The following is a 27,721-nucleotide window of genomic DNA, read 5'->3' as shown; positions in this document are numbered from 1 at the left end:
TAGTATGGGTTAGGTTGATTGGCCGTGCTAAATTGCCCCTCATTAGTAAGAGAGACTTAAATCTGAGGGCGCAACCCAAAGTAAAGGGAAGACCCTTTAGAGCTGAGATGAGGAGGAATTTCTTCAGCCAGATGATGGCGAAATTCATTGCCACAGATGCTTTGGAGGCCAAGTCATTGAGTACATTTAAGACAGCGACAGATAGGTTCTTGATCGGCAAAGGGATCAAGGATTATGGGAAAAAGCAGCAGAGCAGGGCTGAGAAACCTATCAGCAATGATTGAATGGTGCAGCAGACTTGATGGGCTGAATGGCCTAATTTTGCTCCTATGTCTTGTGACTTATGACATTTCCCCACACAATATCAGAGAAGCATTGGCATATGAGTTAAAGAAACAGCCTCAATTTAACTGTATTAGCTTATTAAACAAGAAGTTATTTGAACCAGCAATACATCAGCTTCAACTAGCTAAGTATTGCTGAATGCCACTAAACATCAATTCTTGGTGTGTCATTGTATTGATAATCACTATCTAATGGCAGCAGAGATAGATGTGTTCCTCCCTCCCTGTCCTAATTCTCTTAGAGAGATCTTCCCACATCTGCCTGCCTCTCACAATACATCCAACCATCTCCATTCACCTATAGCTGTCATTTATCCAATGAATATAAGATCTGCTTCCTTATTAACTCAAGTTGAGCTCATTATAAAATCAATATGGACTTAACTGCTGGGCCCTCATGAGGAAAGACAAAAAGGTCACATGCAGAAATTTAAACAAATCCAGCACTGAGGAAAATGTTTAATTACCAATACGATTAATTAGAACCACCATATAGTGGAACCATTACATATGATAATGAGGTTGGATGTGTTTAACTGATGTGGAACTCGGGTTCCAAGTTCACCTTTCATCCTACCCACATTATAAGATATTTCCATGAAACTGTTTCAGCAATATTACAAACACAGATTTTAACCCAATTGATTTCATCTTGTAATGCCAGTGTTGCCTTGACAATTCCTCTCAGTGTTTTTGTTAATGATATAGATTTTTTTTAAATGAGATGTGACACCAATAACAAAATTTAACAACTAGCTCCAAAGTTGGGGCGGCACGGTGGCACAGTGGTCAGCACTGCTGCCTCACAGCGCCAGGGACCCGGGTTCGATTCCCGGCTTGGGTCACTGTCTGTGTGGAGTTTGCACATTCTCCCCATGTTTGCACGGGCTTCCTCCGGGTTCTCCGGTTTCCTCCCACAGTCCAAAAGGTATGTGGGTTAGGTTGAATTGCCCCTCGGTGTCAGGGGGATTAGGACTGTAAATATATGGGGTTATGGGAATGGGACCTGGGTGAGATTGTTGTTGGTTCATGCTCGATGGGCCAAATGGCCCTCGGTTGCAATGTAGGGATTCTAAGTCAAAACCAAAGTGTCGTTCTGACAGTATCCCTGTGATTGTCGCTGGTGCCAACCAGGAACAACAGTGCTAACAAATTCAGCTTGTCATGTTAAAAAAAAATTGCAGCTGAATTTGCAGCACGGAGCTTTCTCGCACCTGATGTATAGAATAATTGCTTGCTTATTAATGTCAACTCAAGTTTTTTTCAGGTCAAATTATCAGATGCACCAAGGGCTTCTCTAGGATCCTAAATGAGAAATAGGACCACCAAAATATATCTGTCTTCCTTTCAGTGTTTTGTGGGCTCTCATTTTGGATTATTATTACTGTTGGCCACATCTGATAAATAAAGCTAATCTATGTGTTTTTGTATGAAAGGAACTGGCTTGTATGCAGTCCACAGCCTCTGCTATATTCTAATTTGAATGATAAATTGCTGTTCTTTGGATTACAACTAGTTTCAGATTCAAATTGGGAAATAAAGAGATTAATGAATATTAGATATTTTCCTTTTAACCACTAGAAGGGGTATCCCCTAGCTCCTCCCATTCCCATTTTCTGATAACCAGTTCTTATGTATTGGTTTGAACAGGAAACAATGCAATTTATATGACTATTAAATGCAGAGATTTCACTGGTGATTCTTAATGCCAAATTCTTTTAGATTTATTTTGAGGTACATTTTAACAAATGCACTTTGATTTCATAGAATCCTTACAGTGCAGAAGGAGGCCTATTGAGTCTGCATTAACTCTCAACATAGTATCTTACTCAGTCCCACACCATGCCCTATCCCCATAACTCTACATATTTATTCCATTAATCCCCCTAACCTATTCATCTCGGGACACTACAGGTCAATTTAGCACGGCCAATCTGCCTAACCTGCACATCTTTGGACTGTAGGAGGAAACCTGAGCACCCGGAGGAAAGACATGTAGAGGCGAAGAGGTTGCATGTTTCCCCTTGTGTCTGCATAGGTTTTCTCCGGGTGCCCTGGTTTCCTCTCACAGTCCAAAGATGTGCTGGTTAGGTGGACTAATTTGCTGCTTAGTATCCAAAGATGTGTAGGTTAGATGGATTAACCATGGCAGATGTGTGGGATTAGGGTGAGGGAAAAGGCTGGGTTAAGGTTTACTGACAGTGTTGGTGCAGACTCGATGGGCTGAATGGCCTCCTTCTGTACTGTTGGGAATCAATGATTCTATGGTTCTATTCTATGAATATATTGGTCTCAGGAATCACTGCATGAGCTGTTTTACACTCCCCCTTCCCCACCGCGCCACCCCCCCCCCCAACTCCCCATCACTCTCTTCCCTGATGATTCACATTCACAAGCACACACAGCTCTAATCGTCACTCAGAAATATTATTAGACACTCATATACCCTTGGAATATATGGCAGTGTTTTTTGGAGGCCAGAGGGGTTCATTTGTTGGATGTGGACATGTCTCCCCAAACCAGCACGTAATCTTGACCGTGTGCCCTACTGGAGATTGCAACGAGATTTTCAATTTGAGGTGTAATGTTCCAAGGCGCATGCTAATAATGTTGGGGTGATCACTGACCAAATGGCTTATGCTAAGGCCTGCAAAGATGGCCACAAAATGCAATTTACTGCAAAAGGGGATATCCCAGTAGGCCAAAGACCTACTGTGACCCTCTGACTCTCAAAGCAATCAAACAAACAAAGCCCAACTACCATCTGAACCACCACCCTGCCAGCAGGGCTAATGTGCCTAAGAGAATATCATCATAATAATATTATTTCATTCAATAAGTTCCCTTTTGTGTTCTTGAATTAATATTTTAACTTGAGTTTTTTTCATACCCTTTTAATAGGTTTTACCTTTGATATCAGAGGGATGCAGCCCAGGGAAAACTTTATGGATTGTCAGATAAAGGATGCGCATTCGAAAACAGAAAATGCTGGAGAAACTCAGCAGGTCTGACAGCACCTGTGGGGAGAGAATAGAGAAACATTAGCTCTATTCTCCCTCCACAGACACTTGCCAGACCCGCTGAGTTTTTCCAACATTTTCTGTTTTTGTTTCAGATTCCAGCACTGCAGTATTTTGCCTTTATCTAAGATATGCTTTGTTAGCTGGGCTGTTTTTAACACATCCCTCAGTCATGGACAGATCTGTAAACAGTAGAAACTAGATTGAACTCCAATGTAAGTTAATGGCTAAGAGATACAATGTATGTTGAAATAATGAGGAAATAAGAGCCATTTCTCTCATTTTGTTTTGTTGGCTTCAAACACATACACAGGTTCTGAACGGCCATCCAAGTCCCCCCTCCCCTCCCCTCTCCCCTGTAACTCCCCCCCTCCAAAATAAAAGTAATTACTAAAATAAAGACAGCATGCTGTGGACGCTCGAACCTGAAACTAAAACAGAAAATGCTGGAAAATCTCAACAGGTCTTACAGCATCTGTGGGGAGAGAATAGACAAAGGGTCCTCTGACTCCTGTAGACCTTGAGGTTTGCAAAATTATTACAGGCATCGACAGAGTAGATAGTCAGAGGCTTTTTCCTAGGGTGGAAGTGTCAATTACAAGGGAGCACAGGCTCAAGGTGAGTGGGGGGAAGTTTAAGAGAGGTGTGCAGGGGAAGTTTTCATGCAGAGAGTGCCTGGAATGTGCTCCCAGAGGAGGTGGTGGAAGCAGGCACGTTAGCAAAATATAAGAGACATCTAGATGGGTACATGAATAAGGAGGGAATAGAGGGATACGGACCGAGTAAGAGCATAAGGTTTTATTAATTTATTTAGGGCAGCATGATCAGCACAGGTTCGGAAGGCCAAAGGACCTCTTCCTGTGCTGTATTTTTCTTTGCTCTGATGAAGGATCATCCAGACTCAAAACATTGCCTCTATTCTCTCTCCCTAGATACTGTTGGACCATCTGAGATTTTCCAGCATTTTCTCTTATTGCAGAAGGTAATTATTTACCTGGTAGGCGCTGGTGGCATCGGAACCAGAGATGGCATCATGACCCAGTGCGCCCAGTTTCTCCTTCAGCTTCTGGTGGGAGCGATGCCGGAGGCAGTAGATGACCCCTGAGGCCACAAGGACCCCGATGATGCAGATAATGGAGATTATGGTCAAGATAATAAATTTGGTTGAGTCCTCTTCGTTTGCCCATTGGGGGAGGGCTCGCAGTTTACTCTTCTGTAATGAGAGAGGAGAGGGAGAAATGGGTAAAAAAAGATACAGTAGTGTTACAATTTGTTCGGTGCGAATGATTTTTTTTCTCTCTGCAAAAGATCATTGCATTGTTTACATTTCTGTTTGTTCATTTCCAGAGTGAGATTGTACAGCAATTCATCCCCGTCAGCCTTCATTATTAGATATATTAGTAACAATTTAGGGAGAAAAAAATGCGTGTGAAAAATAAGCAAGCACATCAACAGGGGCAAGACTCGTTTTTACAATTGCTAAGAGAAATTAATTGAGAGCCAGCCCAGTTTGTTGCAAGAAGGGGGACAATTAGCACTTTTCCTAGTACCTATTTTCACTTGATTCCAAATGGATTTTTTAAAATTTAACTCCTGAATGCTTAGCCAACCTATTCATTATCTCTGCCATTCTGTCAGTAATTTTCTGCTCAGCATTCACACAGCCAATGTCTAATTTACGCTTGTAAAGCAATGCATTGGTTCAAGCCCAGTCCGTTTCAGTCCTTTGCGCCATAAAGGCCACCGAACAATTATCAGTGGGCTCGACAGTCGGAGCTTGTCCCTAATTAGCCCTCTTGTCTTCAGTCCACTGGATTAGCTGCTGCGGCACAAGTTAATGGGAGGCTCACACTGAATAAAGGCTCCGAAATCTTCCTGCTTTGACTATGCACCGCGGAGAAGGATTGTGAGGCATTGTGACCCCCGGGAGGTGGATTGACAGCAGACCAGTGCTAAGCCATGCAAGAATTGTATTTTTTTTAATGTATCTATGCTGGAAATCCCGCTTCCCAAGTATCATTCTATATATATATATATATACTCCTACACACACACAAACACACGCATATATATAAACGTGAAAATCTTTATTCTTGAATGATCTGTAAAGCAAACCGCTGGACCTTAGAAGGACAGAGGTCTAAACCACATTTTATACTTTTTGCTTTGAAGATCTTTTCCCCCATTTTTGCAAAGGGAAAGGCATATCTTCTGATATGAGTGGCTGAAATAAGAAATAAAAGGCTTTTGCTCCCAATTTTTTCAACGATTTCGGTGGATTTGCCTGGCTAACTTAATTTATTTGAAATAGCCGAACTTGTGCAATGCAAGGACCCGAATTAGCACTGTCAATCTGTTTCCTTTGAGCAGCTTTTGCAGCGAAGCTGAATACTTAAAATGTTGGGTGGGTGGGGGGGCGAGTGGGGAGAGAATTTTTTTTGCGGTAGTTTCAAACAATTTGCATCAAAGCCAGCATGAGGTTGAATTAGATATTCTTACAGAAAACAAAGGAAATGCCAAATACTTTAATTTTAAGAACACATATGTGGTAGAATGTCACTTGGGAAGCGGGATTTCCAACACAGATACATTTAAAACATACAGATATCTGTACAAACTGGAACCAAGGGCCACAATCTCAAGATAAACATCACTTGGAGATCTGTCGATTTTTCTTTAGTGTAAAGTCTGACAACACCAGGTTTTAGTCCAACCTATCTAATAGGTTGGACTAAAACCTGGTGTTGTCAGACTTTTCACTGTGTTTACGCCAGTCCAACGCCGGCATACCCACATCATGATTTTTCTTTAGTCAGAGTATGCTTTGCCTCCCCTTTAAGTCCCCAAAAAAGGTTCTTCACATCCTGAATGGCTGATGATGTTTTGTGATTAAAGTATTTCAACACATCGTGTAAGAAGTGATGAAAGGAGGTGCTTATGTATTTTAGCCACCCCTGACTCAAATCAGTGAGTTTAAACTGTTTAAATATCGTTTTGAAACGATATTTTTAAAAATAAGTATTTGATCTTTCTGAGCTATAAAATCGTGTTATTAAGTGTATACGGGGATAGATGTTTTTATTTCCTACTTTATTTTATCTGGTAATGTGTATGAGTATCAATGGTAAGAGTTTAAGGGTGTTTAATGGATAGTGTAAACTGTGGGGTTCAGTTGGACACCATTGTACGCGGGATGAAGTGGACTATAAAACGTTTGTAAACGGTCTTCGCCTCCTGATGCTGATTAATATAAATCGGATTGAATTTTCTTTATGCAAAAAAAGAAATTTATTTTCTTTTGAACGGCAGTTAAAATGGATTTGGAATTCGTTCTTTATTGCAAAAAAAATGAAAGTGTTGTATTTTCTTTCGCACACTAGTTAAAATGGGTTTGGAATTATTACAAACAATTGATAAATCTGCACATATAGAGTTGAAACTCGTATCACTGTTCCTTTGTGATCTGCAATGAGGCATTGCCCAGTAGAGTACTGGAGGTGATTATTTTCTATAATGATTTAGAAATTTCAATCTGGATTTTTAAAAAAATTTTTTGAATTATATAAATCCAACAGTAAAGAAGGAGGCCATTCGGTCCATCGAGCCTGCACCGACAACAATCCCACCCTATCCCCGTAACCATACATTTATTTACCCTACTAATCCCCCCCCCCCGCAACGAGGGGCAATTTAGCATGGCCAATCAACCTAACCAGCACATCTTTGGATGCTGAAAGATCTGAGTTAAGAGTAAACCATTAATATGACCAGGTCTGCTATATTCAGTGACCCCCATCTGGCTCTCTTGCCATGTCTCTTCAATTCGAATTCAAGATTGACATTTTTGAATTTAGAAATGATGTTTTTTTTAACAGAAACCTTATAACAAGATACTTGTCTGGCATTTTATTTAGCTTCTTACTTAATTCTGGTCAGGGTTCAGGACTGTTTTTCATTCCTGGAAATGGGAGTTGAACTGTCCATGAATTAAATGAACAATTTAAAAGCAGAATTGGGATCTCATTTAAGTAGCTCCATTCTGCTAAGTTTTTGCCCAGTTACATATTTTGTAATAAAACATGGGAAGCAAGCAGGAGGTCAGCACTGACAGTGCTAACTTTCGATGAATGATTTAAGGAACTGGGGCAGAAGTAAAAGGGATTTTTAAAACGTGAAAGGGATTTGACCGGGTCTAAAAAAAGCATTCCGTGGACAGATGTAGAGGATTCACACCCTCTGGCAGGGAAATCGGGAGTGAAGAGGGCGCAATCTTAAAAATCGGAGCTAGGCCAGCGAGGGGAACGGGAAAAGACTTCTTAACACAAAGGGGACGAGGTATCTGGAATTCTTCTCACCGGAAGATTGTGGATGCTAACACAGTTGGAGCTTTCAATGCTGAGCTCCGGAGACGGTGCTGGATAAGGGTATCAGGGGATGTGGGTAAATCAAGTTGAGGCGCAGATCAGCGCCTGATCTAAATGAACGTTGGTGCAGATTCACTGAATGATTTACTCTTGTTCCTATGTTCCCATGCTGGACAGCTCTGGCACTTCCGAATGTTAGGGCATTGACATCAAAGGCTCACATACCACCTTGGGCCGCAATGTGTAACCTCTAGGTAAAACCTCAACGCCCGCAGGCAGAGAAGGTGAAATTATTCTTTTGCAAACCGAAAACCTCGTGGAAATAGCAACTTATTCGCGCGCGGAAGGCGGACGGAGCAAAGCGTTTGGAACAAGGGGCCATGAGTTAAATTTATTAATCCCGCAAGTTTGGTTCATGTTGATGTTTTCGGAGCAAAGAGGCTCCTCATCGACTTCCGTGCAGATGTTTGATCCCGGAATCAAGAGCCCTTCGGCAAAATCTGGGGTCCTGGACATTTATGAAGGGAGGCAGAGGATATGTGTAAACTTTATATATATATGTATCTGTGCTCAGTAGACTATAATCAATTAAAACCTTCGTCGGGGCAGTAATTTCTGGTCTAGGGACGAAGCAAAAACAAAAGCGATTTCACTCCCTCCCCCCCCCCCCTTGCCAATCAATATTTAAACTTTTTGTGCGCTTTTTTTCCCCTTTAAAAAAAAGATGAAAAAAATATTAAATGCGTTCGATCAAGCAGGAATAATCGTGTGTTAACACTTGACATTACAAAATCCTTTCAGAAAGATATTACTAAAACATGAGGCATTGTCATTCAAAACTGAAGGAGAGGGGGGAGAGAAAAAATCGCTTTGTGCGCCTGAAAACCATTGTCCCTCTATATCAGTGAAAAATTGTACTTGCTAATTCATCACTCGCTGCGGCCAGGGAGATAGAGCAGTTAATATTTAAACCATCTTCCCCGGCACAAATTTCTATTTAATCGACAGTTGCTGTGATACGGCTGTGTGATCCTCAAATCTGTAAAGTTAATTTTCTCTTGTTTTCTTGGAGCCATCACCTCCGTTATTCATTCTTTCTCGGTAAATAAACTTTTAGCCGTTGTCATGGTGCGTGCCATACAAACAACGATGCTGGGGCATCGCTGTCAGCTTTATGTTTTTTTTGGGGGGGGCGGGTGGTGTGGGGGGGCGGGGGGGGTGCTGTGGGTTAGTGAGTTTTTCCTCTTTTATATATATATATACACACACACACAAAAACCAATTTATCAAACGAAAGGGGGTCGTAATTTTAATGGCTTCACCTCCCCACCCCGCCCCCCCCCCCCCAACCCTTTGCAAAAAATCTGCCCAGACAAGAGATTTCAAGACATTTATTCTCCGGAGTGAGGTTGGAAGGAGGGGGGGGGGGGGGGGGGGGGGGCGGTATAAGGGATTACAGAAATCCAAAAGACAAAAGGCAGAAGGATTTCTGGAGGTTTGGCTTATTCAAATCGCTGAGAAAGGTCACAATGCAACGCACAGACCTATTCATACGAGGAGACACAATGATCTTTTGGTGACCTTAACACCACAGCCCACATCACCAGTAAGTGGCAAAAAAAATGACACTGCCTGATGCTTCACTGTTGTCCACCACCTCCTCCCCCCCCCACCCCTCCATACCCCTTCCCCACCCTCCCCCCTCCCCCCCCCACCCCGCAACCTAAACTTTACTTTCAAATATTGTTTGGCTCCACCTTGGACAAAGAAAATATCAGCAGAGGAATCGGGAGCCGACTGAGGTTTTAAACACCAACTCCCTCCCCCCCCCCAAACCCCCCCCCCCGCCCCCCAATACACACACACACACACACACACACTAATTTTATCAAGGAACCGAGACACATTTCAAATCTGCTTTTAAGATTCTGTTTTTTTTCTTTTAAATGCGGTTCCATCTCTTCCCTCCAAAAAAAACACCCCACTGCCAACTGACTGATGCAAAATTAATGAAAACAAGAGCCCTATCATTGCCGAGCGCACTCTCAGATATTCCAATACGCTCCAAGCATCAGCCGCTGCGAGCAATTCACGCAAACCTCCTACAATTCAAAGAAAGTTACTGTTGCTGAATTGGCACTTGAGAAGAAAGATTCTCAAAGAAATTAAACAAAACCACGCACACACACACACACAAAGCAATTACGACTAAAGGGTCCTCGTGGTTAAATAAGGTTATAAAGAAACTGAGGCAAATCTGATCCTAAGATGTAACAAGATTACTTACCTGGTTCCATTTCTAAATGGCTTTTTTTTTCTCTCTCTCCCCCCCATCTCTCTCGCTTTCAATGATTTGCAGTTACCCATCCTTTCAAATGGAATGAAATAGGGGGAAGAAAGACTTGGCCTTGGATGCTTCATTTTTCTTTGCCTCTCTTGCACTTCCCAGCTTCAGATATTAACCGTCTAGCATCCATCTTTCACAGGAACAAAAATCAGCAGCTGCCTGGCTTCGGCTGGAATGCTTGCAGTGGTTTGAACTTCGCAGAGGGGGGAAAGAAACACGGAGGAGGAGGAGGAGGAGGTAGAGGGGGAGAGAAGTTAAAAAAAGGGGAAAAGCACAAGGAATCTCTTCTGTGCTCTCTCTCCCCTCTTAGAGCCAACCATGTTTGAGAGGGTGAGGGATTTTTTGACCACGAAATAGTGGTCCGACCCCCTCCTTATATTGCCCAGCCCCAAAGCCCCTGTCTCTTCCACATGTCATATCCCCTGGTTGCCATGGTGACGATTCCACATGTTGCTGACAGTAATTGGATAAGAAGCATTTCTGTTAATAAACCTGACGCGAGGGCGAGTATGAATGGGTATCAATTTTGTCACTCATTTGTAAAGCTGTTTGGAGATTTCTGTTTGTACTATGCCCATTTCTCTCTCTCCCTCTCTTTCTGTTGTCGACCGGGTGTGTGTGTGTGTGTGTGTGAGTCTCCCACGATGTTGTTTTATTTTCTCTCTTTATCCTCTCTCTCTCTCTCCCTTGGCACCGTTCTAGGTATCAGCTGAGAGTGACAAATTTTGAACGAAATGAGAAAAGGGAGATGGATTCAGTCTTGGAGAAAGGAGGAAGGGGGACAGAAAAAAAAGTGGGAAAAGGTGAATAATAAACTATGGGGCATATTAATTAGCTACTGGTAGGATTAGAGGGGCTTGTGTAAGGTAACAGCTGCGGAAAACAGGAAAGGGAAAGAAAGGAGAATGGTGGGGGGAGTGTTTGGCGAGAAGGAGCCGTGTCAGATGCAGATGACAAATCTTGGGAGGGCTCTTCAGTTTATCTTTCTATTCAATCCGCACCCCCCCCCCCCTTTCCTTCTGTGTTCCCCCCCTATTGTTTCGCCCTGTGACAGCTGGAGATGGCAGGCTTGACAAAATGAGTTCTTTCACACCGTGGCCAGCCTTCCCCGCGTTCACTCAAAGAATAGCAGGCCACAGCAAGGTACAATTTAAACAAGAGGGGGCAAATACGGCCTAACAGCTTTGATTCTTACCCACGCCAGATCAACACTTCCCTCCCAGGACTCTGGAAGTGATTATTCTGCCTTTTAATCCACTGCCTGTGCGAGGAAGCAATGGATCTGAGGCCCCTCCTGCACGTTGGCTAGTCCGACTAGAAACCGACGTTGGATTCAAGTCACCAGCTTTCAATTGAAGCTTTCAGTCCATTGAGTTTCATATCTATTTTTTTTCTCCCTGCAATGACCAGTCATCGCCGCAATATTTCAGAAGTCAGCAATAGATGGAGATGAACGAAAAAACCCAACAAGAAACTAACAGCCATGTATGGACAGACCAGCCAACACACAACGGGACGCACATTGAACCTAATTGGCTTTTTTTAACCTTAACCATCTCTAAGTTTTGTTTTTATTGCTATATTTTTTATAAATTTTTTATTCCATCCAGCATCTGGAATCCACGACTGTAATTCTTTAGCACTGGTACCCACTATCATCTTAAATTTGGCTTCTGAAGCAAGCCTCAGTGCAAGTTGTATCCATGTTGCTGCAGCGCCGAATGTGAGGGTATTAAGGATCAGATGCAGATGTGGACAATTGTAGATCAAAGTTGGCACTGATGGTAAATGGACGTTTAATAGGCTTTTCATTCCACTGGGGTACTCGGTTGTATTAACCCATTTACAATAAACAGAATGCCAGAAAAAAAACACATCAGACACTATCAAGGCCAACCATCATGTTTAACCTTAAATATGACCCCACCGGTTTGCTCCCCCTGCCCATTCCATGACAAAGCCCACCGACTTGCCCGCTGGCCCCCACCCCCCGCTCCCCCATCCTGCCCTGGTCTCCTGAGTTTATGTATATTTGGAGAAAAACAAAATGTTGTATCTATACGAGGCCCATATGCATGAAGCTAAACGATCTCGTCAGCTGAAAGGCATCTAGAATTGGAAAGGGAACGTTTATTGCTCCCCGGGCCATCTCTATCCGAACACACATAACTTGCAGATCACGCATAACCAGAGCTCCAGACAGCTCACCGGAAAATCAACCGCCCAATTTTTGCGTTCGGTTTAAGATGCAGACAATTTCGCAGAAGGACCAGTGGGTCAAGTTGCTGAAGGTGCTCCCAGAGCACAGAGTCCGAATTATGAACACAATTGTTATGTTAGAAAAGTGCTGACCTCCATTGTCTGCCTCTGTTTAAAACGCGACCAATGCAATCCAGCAAATGCCGGAAGAGGCTACATTGCTAATACAGATGGACAATTCAAAGTGAATCTTTTGCAGATTCATTCGCATCTCGCTTTCTATTTAATAGGAACAATTTGTTGGAGGAAGCTTGCCTCAGGGGAAATCCCTGGCAAGCAAATTTGATCGGATTGTTAAGGCATGTTACTCAAATATGACTTTGGTATTGGAAGAGTTGAGGGTTAAAAACAGCGTCAAATGTCTCTCATTAAAAATAAAGCAGTTTAGAATTTGCCTCCTTTGTTCGAGAACTAAAATGTTAGCCCTGAAGCAATCAGTCCAGGATGATTCCAGGTTAGGTGCCTGGCGGGTGCAGGTCTGACTGGGGGCACTGTTGCAATGGGCCACTGTTTATAGAAGGAGGGATCTGGCACTTGAGGGAAAGAAAGGAAATTCTTCATTTGTAAATGGAGGTGATGGTCTAGTGGTATTATGGTTAGACTATTAATCCAGAAACTTAGCTAAAGTTCCAGGAATCTGGGTTTGAATCCTTCCATGGTAGGTAGTGCAGTTTGAATTCAATAAAAAGAATCTGGAATTAAGAATCTATTGATGACCATGAAACCATTATCGATTCACCATCTGGTTCACTAATGCCCTTTAGGGAAGGAAATCTATTGTCTTTATCCTGACTTGCCTACATGTGACTCCAGAGCCACAGCACCTTTGAAATGGCCTTGCAAAACACTCAGTTCAAGGGCAACTAGGGATGGGCAATAAATGCTGGCCCAGCCAGCAACACCCATGACCCACAAATGGCTGAAAAAAAGCACCTTTCACAAACTCAGAACATCCCAAAGTATTCTTACTATTAGGTACTGTTTTGAAATGTGGCACTGTATTTCTGAAGGGATGCGGAAGTGAGCACAGAGACTGGAGGGTTTGTAATTTCGCCCTGCTAGCCAGCATTCCAGGGTGGTGATTATTACTTGCCTGAAAGCACCAAGTAGCCAATTAGGCAACCTGAAGGATCTATCAAAGATTGCCAACACCTGCCCACCATCCCACAAAGTAACAGTCCTTTGCTGAAGCCATGATTGCACCTCTAATGAAGCAATACTCCTTCAGTACTGCACTGGCAGGTCAGCCTAGATTATACTTAAATCTCTGAGGTGGGATCTGAACCCACAGCCTTCTGACTCTGTGCCAAAAGTGTCATCAAGGCACTGCTGAGAACTAGCTGACAATCGACAATCTTATTGTTTCTATAAGTGCAGAGCACGGCTGCAGATGGAACTAGGCTTAAGCCACAATATTATTTACTATTCAGCAGTCTATCAGCAATCACTGTTAGACAGAAATAATGGCCAGATGGCCACGACAGCAGAGGGCCATAGTCATTTGTTCAATCATCGCCTAACATGAAAGCAATACAGTTGCAGATAAGTGGAGAACTTTTGGAGAATAATTAGAGGGGAAAATTATTTACCAGGTAAGTCAAATCTGTGAAAGTGCATTAGATCCTTTTGGATAGGAATGGCAAGGTAAGTCAACCAACTCAAATATCTTAACATTCATTCACGGAATGGCACTATCAGTGCCCATTCCCATTTTAGGAAATGTGAAATGATATTAGTATGTGTGTGGCATGGAGAAGCGCAGTGAAAGAACAGATTTGCCACAAGCTAGTTAGCAGCTAATATAATTTGCTTATCAAAATACTGTCACCTACATGTCTTTCCCCATACATGATGATTGAGATTGGCTGTGATTTGATTCAACTAGGTCGGTGAGCCTTGGAATCAGATCAAGGGAGTTGTATCAGGCTGGGATAGATTTGTCGACAGAAGTCAGACACATTTCTCCCTATTCCACCATTGTTTCTACCAATGTGCAGTTTTACTTTTAGATATTGATACTCCTTCACAGAACTAACTTGATCAATTAACTCAGTCCATAACATCCTGTGCAAAATGGCATGAACTTCTCTTGACTGGTCGTGGGCATGAGTTTAACTGTTTATAATAAGCAATAGATTCTTTCTCTTTGTTGTTCTGAACTAACAAAGGCACATGGTCAACTTGCACAGATACAAATCACTACAATAGAAATCTCAAGATAAAATACTACAGAAGCTGGCCTTTGAAACAAGAGCAGAAAGTGCTAGAGAAACTCAACAGGTCTGACAGCATCTGTTGAGAAAGAACAGAGCTAAAGTTTTCAGTCTGGATAACCATTCATCAGAGCTGAAGAGAAGGAAAATTGGACAAGATTATTACTATGGGAGTGGGGGTGGTGGTGCTGTAATTCAAATCTCAAACTTACTAGCAGGTTTCGTACTAAAAACCTAATATTAGGATAACAACCCACCTTGGCTACAGGAAAACATGGCAAAGGCTAGAAATTAGACTTAAGCTAGAAATGAGCTGTGGTGGCATGAGACCCATAACAGATCTGGCACTGGTCCTTGGATGTATTAACTTGGTGATCCGTGATCACAAATCAGATATTGCTGATGTAGCTGTCAGGTTTGGTGGTTAACAGTTTGGACCTCCTGTGATTCAGGTGGCTCTTGAGAGAATAGGGAAATGGGGTGCGAATGAATGGCGGGTGAGTCCAGGCCTTCACTGGTTGACAGCAAGGCTCTGCGGCACATAGTCCATCAAGTAATAGAAAGCATATCGCTTCCTTCAAGGCTTCCAGTGGTCACTTTCACAGCGGCGGGTTAGGTTTGCTGTAGACCCGGAAAAGCTGAGCATGTACAGTGTATGTTCCTCCAAGTATTTTCGCTGGGGTGGGGGACAATAGAGCCCTGAGACAAATCTTAGGCCTCTGATTAGCATCATTAAGGTACCTTAATGGAACCTTAAGGATGGCACGGTGGCACAGTGGTTAGCATTGCTGCCTCACAGTGCCAGGAACCTGGGTTTGATTCCAAGGTCGGATCACTGTCTGTGTAGAATTTGCACATTCTCCCCATGTCTGCCTGGGTTTCCTCCAGGTGCTTCGGTTTCCTCCCACAGTCCAAAGATGTGCAGGTTAGGTGGATTGACCAAGCTAAATTGCTCCTTATTTTCAGGGGGCCTAGCTAGGGTAAATACATGGAGTTATGGGGATAGTTCTGAGTGGGGTTGTAGTCAGTGCAAACTCGATGGACCGAGTGGCTTCCTTCTGTAGGATTCTATGATTCTTATGCCAGCTTAAGGCCAGTACCCTGAAATTGTCAAATACCAACCTGGCAGCGTGACAAAGCATGGAATACCCAATGCAAAATTAATCCCCACTAACATTGACCTGGTATCCAAGGATTGAGTACAATGCACACCAATTTCTGCACTGAAAACTTAATTGTTCACTTCAATTGTTTCATCCCCCATCTATTCAACCTCACCTTTTTTTGTGAAATGAAATGTTACTCAGTGGAAGACAGAGCCCTCTGTCTCGATAATTTGGGAGCTCTGATAGAAATCAAAGGAAACCACAGACAGTTTGCACCACTAATAACCATCTTGAAAGGACTCTTGCGTGATGGTGCCTGCATTTGATCTGTATTTATAAGCTGCCCGCTTTGTCTGGCAGGGGGCTGATGCACAGCTACTGAAGATGTTTGCACCACAAATAAGGAAGCACCAGCAGGCAGACAGATGAAAGAGACAGCAGGTAACAGCTCTCCTGAGGACCAACGCAGGACTTTATACTTGGGTCACAAGTCATAGAGAAGGGAAAAAAAGCTTTTGCTTCAACTTTCACATTCATATTGGTACTGTACAGTAAGGTGAGAAAGGCAGACTCACAAAAGCACACAGAATCACAAATGTCAGCAAGCAGGTACAGCAAATAATTAGGAAGACAAATGGAAGGTTGGTTTTTATTGCAAGGCAAGTGGAGTATAAAAATATGAAAGCTTTGCTGCAACTGTACAGGCCATTGTGGGTGGCACGGTGGTGCTGTGGTCAATATTTCTACCTTGCAGCGGCAGGGACATGGATTCAATTCGAGCCTTGGGTGACTATCTGTGTGAAGGTTGCACATTCTCCTGAGTGAAGTTTGCACATTGCCTGCGTGGGTTTCCTCCTGGTGCTCTAGTTTCCTCCCACAGTCCAAAGATGTGCAGGTTAGGTAGATTGGCCATGCTAAATTGCCTCTTGGTATCCCCACATAGTTAGGAGGATTAGCAGGTTAAATACATGGGGTTATGGGGGTAAGCTGGGTATGAGTCAGTGTAGCTCAACGGGTCAAACAGCCTCCTTCTGCACTGTAGGGATTCTATGACTATGATTTGTGAGACTTCACATGAGGGATTGTACACAGTTTTCGTCTCCTTATTTAAAGAGGAAGATACTCGTATTGGAAACAGTTTGGAGCAGGTTCATAAAACTTATTCCGGAGATGAAGAGGTAGTCTTATGAGAAGTAAGTTGGGCCTGTATTCAGAAGAATGAGAGGTGATCTTAATTGAAGCATTTAAGATTCTGAGAGGACTCAACAAGGTAGGTAATAGAATGTTTCATCTTGTGCGGGAACCTAGAACAAGGGAGCACAGTTTAAAAATAAGTGGTCTCTCATTTAAGGTGGAGATGAGGAAGAATTTATTCTTTCAGAGGGTCATTAATCTTCAGAATTTTGTTCCCCAGAGAGAGTAGCAGAAGCTGGGTCATTGAATATATTCAAGACTGAGTTTAGTTTTTAGATTTTTGGTTGGCAAATGCGTTAAGGGTTATGGAAACGCAGGCAGAAAAGTGAAGTTCATGCTACAATCAAATATTAACAGGACTAGACAGGGTAGATGCACGAAGGGTGTTCCCGATGCAGGGGGGGGGAGGTGGTGGTGGTGGTGGTGGCATGGGGGGGGGGTTGGTGGTTGGTGGGGGGGTTAGGTAGGAGGGGGTGGTGTCCAGAACCAGGGGTTATAATCTAGGGGCACGGAATAAAGCTTTTAGGACTGAGATAAGGAGATATTTTTCATCCAGAGAGTGGTATTTTTGAATTCACTACCACAGGGACACTGTGGGGGGGATTCTCCCATCCTGTCCATCAAGGGAATTGTAATGGGAGTTAACTTCATTACTTCCAAATTAGCATGAATGTCTGTTAAAATATAGCAAAGCAATGGGTTAAGAAGTTGTACATTGCCACAAGTCTAAAAGAATATTTAAATGCAATGTGACTGAGAATAAATTTGGAAGTTGGAACGTGAATATTTAAAAAATTGTCAGCTGCACTATTCAGGTCATCTCCTCAGCACACAATGCTTTTTCTTCAGTGATATAGTGACATAACTTGTTGGTCTGTCTGCCTGTCTTTTCCACAGAATGTTCATAATAGCTTCCAGTTTGCGAGGATGATTCTATCAAGCTACTGGGATTTTACTGCTGAGATTTTTCCGTTTGATAGATGGAATTATACAATCCCCTCTTTGTTGGACCTTATATGTTAGTATTTGTGGAAAGGGTTTTGTGCAAGTCTGTTTCCTCAAAGACATTTGAAAAAAAAATCAATAACATTTTTCGCAAGCAGCTGTTCAATCTGTCTGAGATTTACTTCAAGAGTAGATGGTCACTTTTTGCTTGACTATGTGGGTCAGAACTCTGCCTGGGTGCAGAGTGGCTTTCGGTGTGCAAATGGCCACACATAAGATTTTAATTTTTGGCAGAAACTCAATTTTCCTCTGCATTCCAGACCGCAGCTCATTTTTGTCTGATCTTTTGGTGGATCTGGAATGCCCTGTGTAAAAAAATGTCCTTTCAACTCCACCGAGGTCAGGTTCAAGGAGTGGGGAGGGGTGGTGCAAAAACGTGATTTTTGCCAGACACCATTTTCACCTGGTGATGCAAGACCTTATAGACGCCAATTCAAAGCATGGCACATCTGACAGATTGTGAACAAAATGGAAAGCTTGCTGAATAGTTGGGAATATTCAGAAAGGTAAGTGTAAAATGCCTTGCCACCTCTAAATATCACCATTGTGTGCTGTACTGTAATGTAAAGTGTTTTCAATTCAAGATTCTTCATAGGATCCTTAGGTTACGCATTTTGTATTTTTCATATGCATTACAATACTTTTCCAATGGAGAAAGTACCATCATGCATCAAAAATATACAAAACGTCCTCTCACCTTGTACTATCATCTTTTCCATTCTGATTTCAAACTAAACCTGCTTTTGACATTTGATAAAAATCGACAATTGAAAAAGAATCAAACAAACCAACTCCCATACATTAATTGACATACACTTGGCATTTAAATTAAAATGGACATCTGTTCTTTCTTCCTCAGACAGTATTGTACTGTGTTGGATAGCTGTGGTCATTATGAGTACTTTGTTGAGATTCCAGTGCTTAAGGGTTTCACCACAGTAGACGTTCCATTCATCTGAGAATGAATGATGGTTTCAAGAAGTTGCAATATCAGACTGTGCCTTTGAAATAGCTTTTGGTTTGTTGACACAAGTTGAAAGGATCACAAGTATTACAAGATTTTGTTTCACATGGCTGAACACATTTTTGTCTCTTAGCGAATCGATGACTGTGTGGTTGTTGGAGGCTTTTTATTAGATGGTGAGAGATATTTTTTAACAAATAACTTAAAGTATTCCCATTGATATTGCATGGAATCGGAGGGTTGAATAGTGCAGACTGCTGAGTGACTATGGAGGAGCATATCAGTGGACTCTGAGTGGGGCATGGAGGCTACATGAAAGCATAGAGTTGGCATGCAGGATATATGGGGGCATGGAGATGGCATTAGCACCATAGCAATGGCATGGGTGATCTGAGGGAGTATGGACAATCATGGGGGTGGTTGTATTGTGAGGGAGGTGAGGGATGAGGTCTAGGGGCTTTGAAAAACGTTGGGAGTTAGGCTGCTGAAAAATCAATCCAATTCAATACCAACAATTAAGCAATCCTCCGTGGTTTGCAAAATGCACAGTGTATATGAACATTAGGATATATGAACATACAAATTAAGAACATGAGAACTAGGAGCAGGAGTAGGCCATCTGGACCCTTGAGCCTGCTCCGCCATTCAATAAGATCATGGCTGATCTTTTCATGGATGCAGCTCCACTTACCCGCCCGCTCACCGTAACCCTTAATTCCTTTACTGTTCAAAAACTTACCTATCCTTGCCTTAAAAACATTCAATGAGGTAGCCTCGGTTGCTTCACTGGGCAGAGGATTCCACAGATTCACTTTGTGTGAAGAAGTTCCTCCTCAACTCAGTCCCAAATCTGCTTCCACTTATTTTGAGACTACACCCCCTAGTTCTAGATTCACCCGCCAGTAGAAACAACTTCCCTGCTTCTATTTTATATATTCCCTTCATAATCTTATATGTTTCTATAAGATTGTCATTCTTCTGAATTACAATGAGTATAGGCCCAATCTACTCAGTCTCTCCTCATAAGCCAATCCTCTCAGCTCCAGAATCAACTTAGTGAATCTGCTCTGTACCCCCTCCAGTGCCAGTATAGCCTTTCTCAAATGAGGACACCAAAACAGGAGCATGACTCCTGCATGAAAACATAAAGCTTCTTTGTAAAGTCACACACAAATAGGATGTCCCTTCTGTGAGCTGCAAAAATGCTCAGGTCAAGCCCTTTGGAAAATTCGACCCAATGTGTTTAAAAAAAATTGATCTTTGTGTTGAAACCTGACTTTGCAAAGCTCTAAAATAACCGCAACTGAGTGTAGCAAGGAAGTGACCACTAGATACACCTCTCATTAACTTTGTTTGAAGGCTGTTGGCTAAAAATTGAAGATATTGACAAAAAAAAGAAGAAATGTTGCCCAGCCTGAGCGCTTAACTTGCTTCCTGCTGTTGCTGATGGCCCACAGCGCTTCATGGTTGCCCAGTTTTGAGTTGCTGAATGTGTTTGAAATCTATCTCATTTGGCACGGTGATAGTGCCACACATGATGGAGGATATCCTCAATGTGAAGACGGGACTTTGTCTCCACAAGGACCGTGTGATGATCACTCCGAACAATGCTGTTGTGGACAGATGCATCTGCCGCAGGCAGCTTGGTGAGGATGACATCAAGTATGTTTTTCCCTCTGGTTGGTTCCCTCACCACCTTCTGCAGACCCAGTCTAGCAGAAATGCATTTTAGGTCTCGACCAGGTTGGTCAGTAGTGGAGCTATCAGGCTGCTCCTGGTGATGGATATTGAGGTTCACCACCCAGAGTATATATTACGTCCTTACCAATTTGCTGCCATCAGGCTTTTAGATGGACCTACCTCACACTAAGTTGATCTTTCTTTACACCATAGCTATGGCTGTAACACTACATTCTGCATTCTCTCCTTTCCTTCTCTATAAATGGTATGCTTTCTCTGTACAGCATGCAAGAAACAATACTTTTCACTGTATGCTAATACATGTGACAATAATAAGTCAGATTAAATCAAATCAGTGCTTCCAAACAGGCAGAAAGTGATCTTAAGGCAAAAGCAAATCAGCCATGATTTTATTGAATGGCAGAGCAGACTCGATAGGCTGAATGGCCCATTCCCATTTCTTATGATCCTTTGACTTAATGATAGAGTGCTACCTTGGTACTCACTGCAACTAGTGCAAGGGGCAGTGTTGCCAATGCGTTTGTGTGATATCAGACTAGCTGACTCACCAAGCCTTGTCCCAGCAGAGACCGTAGAAGCTCGACAGTAATAACAAGTAGAATTGGCAATTAAAAGAGCATCATTTATCACTTCAGTGCATCAGCACAATATCGGCAATCACATGGATACCATAACAGGGAACCTGGGAAAAAGATTGAGCACCCATCCCCCCCAACAAAATATGTTTGTCAAATGCTGTTCCATTATCCATTTAAACAAGATTAATTTTGAATTTAATGTTTGCTGATCATTACACACTTTTCAAAACCATTCATGACTCCTTACACAGGGCCTTGATAAGGCCATATCTTGAGTATTGTATGCAGTTTCGATTTTCTAGACTGAGGAAGGACATTCTTGCTATTGAGGCAGTCTGGCGAAGGTTCACCAGACTGATTCCTGGAATGGCAGGACTGACATGTAAAGAGAGACCGGATTGTTTGAGCTTGTACTCAATGGAATTTAGAAGAATGAGAGAGGATCTCAGAGAAACATAAAATCCTAATGAGACTGGACAGGCTAGATGCAGAAAGAACGTTCCTGATGTTGGGGAAATCAGAATTAGGGAACACAGACTAATAATAAAGGGAAGTCATTCAGGACTGAGATAAGGAAGAACTTCTTCACTCAGAGAGTTGTGAACCTGTGGAATTCTCTACCACAGAAAGCTGTTGTGGCCAGTTCATTAGATATGTTCAAGAGGGATCTGGATGTGGCCCTTGAAGCTAAATGGATTAAAGAGTATAGAGAGAAAGCAGAAGTGGGATACTGAAAGTGCATGATCAGCCATGATCATATTGAATGGTGGTGCAGGTTCGAAGGGCCAAATGGCCTACTCCTGCACATATTTTCTATGTTCCTATGTTTTTTATTAGATACTGAAGCAGTTCATGTCCAAATAAAGCAAGACCTCAACAATAATCATGATAGATCTGGCAAGGAATATTCATGTCACACAAGTCCCAAGCAATGACCATCTCCAACAAGACAGAATTTAACTATCACTCCTTGACAGTCAATGGCACTATCATCACTGATTATCTCACTGTCCACATCGTGAGGATATCCTTCGACCAGAAACTGAATTGGACTTGCCATATAAATACTGGGGTTACAAGAGCAGGTTGGAGGCTAGGTTGTTGTAGTTAGAGTAGAAACAGGAGGATATGTAGGATGAATATGTAGCTGAAAAGATGGTGTGAGGAGGAGGGTTTCAGATTCCTGGGGCATTGGGACAGGTTCTGGGGAAGCTGAATAAAACTGGCTGGTTTACACCTCGGCAGGACTGGGACTGATGTCCTTGGGGGGTACTTGCTAGAGTGGTTGGGGAGTGTTTAAACTAATATGGCAAGGGGATGGGAACATATGTAAGGATTCAGAGCAGGACGAATCAAGAACAAGAGAAAAGTACAGCTAGCAGAATAAGAAAGGTGATAGGCAGAGAAATCAGGGGCCGGAATAAAATCCTAGCGTACTTAAGGAAGTGGCCCTAGAAATAGTAGGTCCATTGGTAATCATTTTCCAAAATGGTTCCTAAAGATTGGATGGTAGCTAATGTAAGTCTGCTATTCAAAAAGAGAGGTAGAGAGAAAACAGGTAACAATAAACCAGTGAACCTAACGTTGGTTTTGGGAAGTTGCCAGAATCCATTAAGAATTTCATTTTTAGAAAGCAGTGGTATAATCAGACAAAGTCAGAATTAAGTTATGAAAGGGAAATTGTGTTTGACAAATCTACTGGAATTTTTTGAGGAACTAACTAGTAGAGTTGACCGGGGGAACAGATGGATGTAGTTTATTTTGACTTTCAGAAGTTTTCAACAAGGTCTCACAGAGTAGGTTTCAATGTAAGGTTAAAGCACATGGGATTGCAGGAAGTGTCTTGAGATGGATAGAAAGCTGGTTAGCAGACAAGAAGTGAAGAGTTGGAATAAATGGGCCTTTTTCCGATTGCCAGATCTGAGGGTACCACAGAGATCTGTGCTAGGCCTCCAAATGTTCACATTATATATTAATGATTTGCAACAGGGAACTAAATATACTAACTTCAAATTTCCAGATGATACAAAGTTAGGTGGGAGGGTAAGCTCTCTGGAGGATGCAGAGATGCTTCAGTGTGATTTAGACAGGTTAAATGAGTGGGCATATGCAGTGTAATGTCAATAAATGTGAGGTTATCCACTTCAGTAGCAAAATTAGGAAGGCAGATTATTACTTGAATGAGTGTAAATTGAGAGAGGTGAATACTCATCGAGTCCTTGGTGTCCCCATACATCAGCTGCTGAAAGTAAGCATGCAGGTACAGCAGGTATTACAGAAGACAAATGGTATGTTGGTCTTCATAGCGAGAGGATTTGAGTATAGGAATAGGGATGCTTTTTTCAAAGTATATAGGGTGTTGGTGAGAGTACACCTAGAGTATAGTGTGCCGTTTTAGTATCCTTATCTCAGGAAGGATGTTCTTACTATAGAGGGAGTGCAGCAAAGGTTGACCAGGCTGATTCCAGGGATGGCAGGACTCTCATATGGAGAGAAACTAAGTCAGTAGGATTATATACATCGCAGTTCAGAAGACAGAGAGGGAATCTCTTCGAAACTTACAAAATTCTAATAGAACTAGGCAGGGTAGATTCAAAAAGAATGTTCCTAATGGTGGGGGAGTCCAGAAGTAGGGGTCATTGTTTGAGGATAAGAGTTAAATCCTTTAGGATTGAGATGAATAGAAATGTCTTCGCCCAGAGAATGGTGAACCTATGCAATTCAATTGAGGCCAAAATTTCAAGAAGGCATTAGACATAGGGGCTAAAGAGCTCAAGGGATGGGGAAGAAGGAGGGATCAAAATATTGAATTTGATGATCAGCCATGATCATAATGAATGGTAGAGTAGGCTCAAAGCATTGAATGGCCTACTAAATGCTTCTATTTTCTATGTATGTATATTTCTATGTTTGAGTAACTCATCTCTTGACTCCACCATGTACAAGACTCAGGTCATCAGTGTGTTGGAATACTCTCTACTTGCCTTGGATGAGTGTGACTCAAGGAGCTTGACACATCCAGGACAAAGCAGCCCTCTTGATTGATACCTCGTTCATGAACATCCATTCCCTCCACCACCCCGTGGCAGCAGTGTGTGGCATCACTGAAGGAAAGTCTCCTTTGAGGGCACCTTCCAAACCCATAGCTGTTACCATCTAGAAGGACAAGAGTGGCAGACAACTGGGGTTCCCCTCCAAGTCACTCATCATCCTAACGTGGAAAGATATCATAGTTCCTTCACTGTTACTGGGCCAAAATCCTGGAACTCACTGTTTAATTATTAGTGTCACAAGTAAGCTTACATTAATACTGCAATGATATGACTGAAAATCCCCTACTGCAAAAATCCCTCCCTAACACCTATACCACATGGACTGAAGCGGTTCAAGAAGGCAGCTCACCACCATCTATTCAAGGGCAACTAATGATGAGCAATGAATTAACGCTGGCCTAGACAGCGAAACCCACATCGTGTAAATGTACTTAAAAAAATAATTTGTCTGTGAAAACCATAAATTAAAGAAAGGAAATGTTTGGACGTGTACTTTTCTTACTGGCAATCAACAACAAAGGACAAAATATATTACTCCCGGAGCCTTGACAACCATAATTTTAATTCTTCTTATTAACCAACGCCACATTAAACTCTTTCCACAGCCTACAGTCATAGTGACAGATTTCAACCTCACAGAAGATGACAAAGAAAATACTGAATGAGGAAAGGCCATTCACCCTATCAATGCCATAGAAGTGTCCCATCATTTGTCTCTATTCTTACACTTACAGCCTTCAATCCCCTGCATTTATGAAGCACAGACAATCGGAAAACCTAAAATCATTACTGAACTCTGAACTGCAGTTAATGAGCAGATGAGCACTCCTATTAAGAGATTTTTTTTCCTGTGCACAATGCATTAAGGAGCAAGTCTCACAAACAACATTTCATGTCGAAAAGTTACAAAGAATCTTGATTTAGCATCATATTTGTTGCCTTGAGGACGTGAATCTCGACTGGCTCCCCAGTTCGCAGCCTCTTCCCTTTTCCCAGGCCACTCACCACCAGTTAGGTGAAAGGTCAGCTTGTTTCCAAACCGTAACAATGAGGGGCTGAATGAGACATCAATAAAAGGGCTCCTCTGGTTCTGGTTTTCACAAGAACTGAAACCGCGCAACATTACACGATTGAAATGCATTTCAGCAGTAACCCTGAACTGTACAGCGCAGCAAAAGACTGGGAGACATACTTCTGCAATTGACGCAATTATTGAGCTCAAATTTTACTTCCCAGAAATGATGGAGTGGGAGGGATGGGGTGATAGGCAATTAAAATAGAGCGGGGAGGGTGCTGGTGGTGGAGGGGTGGGGGTGTGGGGGACAGTGCTTCAATACTTCCCTGCATCCCAATCTGACAGACTGCAATTTTAACTTGTCAAAAAAAAGTGCCTGTCCAAAAAGCAACAGGGTTCTCTTTATATTGGACCCTGATTAAACCATTCAGGTTTGGTTTGCAATTTTAACCCGAGGCCTGAGAGCGGGGAGCAGTGGTGACAAAAACACAATCCCCATCACGGAATTTGGCAATGTGTGACTAACGGTGACTAATTTTAGAAAGCGTTGATGACATTGCCTGAAACAGTATTCGAGATGTGAATAAAACTGAATTTTTAATCATAGGGTGAGATCCCAAAGAAGTACATTTAAAAAGGCTCGGCGAAAATAAGTTTTTCACAATCGCATTTGTGTATTAAGGTCAAAACTAATTATAGACAAGCTTAACAAAATGGTATGATGGCACTGAGGAATCCTTTTTATAAAAGGAACTTAATAACCAGAACCTTCCTCATCCTTAGTTAAAACTGCCAACGTACTTCTTCAGAACCTTCTAGGTTAAAGGTCTAGTGTCACCCTTCAATCAAGACGGCATTTATGCGGTTACCCATTGAAATCCATCAGAATGGTTAAGCTCCGAGGCTTCTCACGCTGTTGTTAGTGCAAGAAAATTAGGATCTGAAACTATAGCGGGAGAGAATAAAAAGGAACACGGTAAAGGGAGAGACAGCAAAAAAACTGGGTTTACAGGTTTTATATGGCGTGGCCAAAATGAAAAATCACAATCCTTAGAGCTGCATTTAATAAAGCCTCACTGTGTGCTGGCACATGCAGACCTGTTCTATACTCATGTGCACATAATCGGAGAATTTTGTGCATACAGATATAAAGGTTTACTGCACAGAAAAAGGCCCTTTGGCCCATTGCATCTGTGCTGGTCAAATACAAACCAGCCAACTATTCTAATCCCATTTTCTAGCACTTGGTCCATAGCCTTGTATGCTTTGGCATCACAAATGCATTTCTAAATATTTCTTAAATGTAGAGTCTCTGCCTCCACCACCCTTTCAGGTCGTGAGTTCTAGACCCCCACCATCCTCTGGATGAAAAAGCTTTTCCTCACATCCCCTGTAAACCTCCTGCATCCTACCTTAAATCTATGTCCCCTAGTCATTGATTCCTCCACCAAGAAGAAAAGTTGCTTCCTGTCTACTCTATCTATGCCCCTCACAATTGTATACAATCATTCCCCTCAGTCTCCTCTGCTCAAGGAAAACATGTCTAGTCTATCCAATCTCTCTTTGTAACTAAAACTCCCCAGCTCAGGCAACATCCTGGTCAGTCTCCTCTGCACCCTTTCTAGTGCTATCACATTCCTCCTGTAATGTGGATTCCAGAACTACACACTGTATTCTGGCTGTGGCCATTACACTCTAAGCATTGCATATAGTTCCAGCACAAACTCCTTATTCTTAAACTCTATGCCTCAAATAGTAAAGGCAATTACACTGTATGCTTTCTTAACCACTTTATCCACCTGTCCTACTATCTTTAAGGGATTGGTCTACACATACACCAAGGTACCTCTCTCTGATCCTCGGTGCTTCCTGGAGTCCTGTCATTCATCATGTATTTCCTAGCCTTGTTTGTCCTGCCCAAGTACATCACCTCAGATTTAACCAGATTGAATTCCATTTGCTACAGGTCAGCCCATCTCATCAGTCCATCTATATCCTCCTGTAATCTAAGGCTATCTTCTTCACTATTTACTGCCCTACTAATATTTGTATCATCCCCAAACTTACTGATCAATCCTCCTACATTAAAGTCTAAAAAATTTATATAAACCACAAATAGCATGGCCCCCAACACTGATCCCTGCAGGACCCCACTGGACACCGTCTTCCAGTCGAAAAAACACCACTCAACCATCACAATCTGCTTCCTGCTACTCGGCCAATTCTGGATTCAATTCGCCAAATTTCTTTCGATCTTATGGCTCTTACCTTTGCTATCAGTTCCCCATGTGAAACCCTGTCAAAAGCCTTGCTGAAGTCCAAGAAGACTATGTCAAATGCATTGGACTCATATACACACCTAGTCGCCTCTTCAAAAAAGTCAGTCAAGTTGGTCAGACATGACCTCGCATGTTGTCTGTTCTTGACATGAGTGGTGAATGAGAGCGTTTTCTTTAAATTAAGTCTGCAATAAACACTTCAAACTTTATTTTCTCGCAAATGCTTCTTTAGGTCTGCCCATGGTGTATACTGGGTAAATTGTCATGGTAGGTATACGG

At 42.3% G+C, this 27,721-nt stretch overlaps 1 protein-coding gene across 1 annotated transcript in view; it reads right to left on the bottom strand.

The window, feature by feature from the left end:
• Positions 1–27,721, bottom strand: part of ptprn2 (protein tyrosine phosphatase receptor type N2) — an 891,364-nt gene that overhangs the window by 141,483 nt on the left and 722,160 nt on the right. The window contains exon 13 of the mRNA XM_080212823.1: positions 4,359–4,577. Within this exon, the coding sequence (XP_080068949.1) occupies positions 4,359–4,577 (219 nt within the window). The remainder of the gene's footprint in view (positions 1–4,358; positions 4,578–27,721) is intronic.

Source organism: Carcharhinus amblyrhynchos, chromosome 2 (genome assembly GCF_965287045.1).
Source record: "Carcharhinus amblyrhynchos chromosome 2, sCarAmb.v2.hapA, whole genome shotgun sequence".
Lineage (NCBI taxonomy): Eukaryota > Metazoa > Chordata > Chondrichthyes > Carcharhiniformes > Carcharhinidae > Carcharhinus > Carcharhinus amblyrhynchos.
The sequence above is the reverse complement of the archived record's forward strand: the minus strand, read 5'-3'. Positions and strand labels throughout refer to the sequence as shown.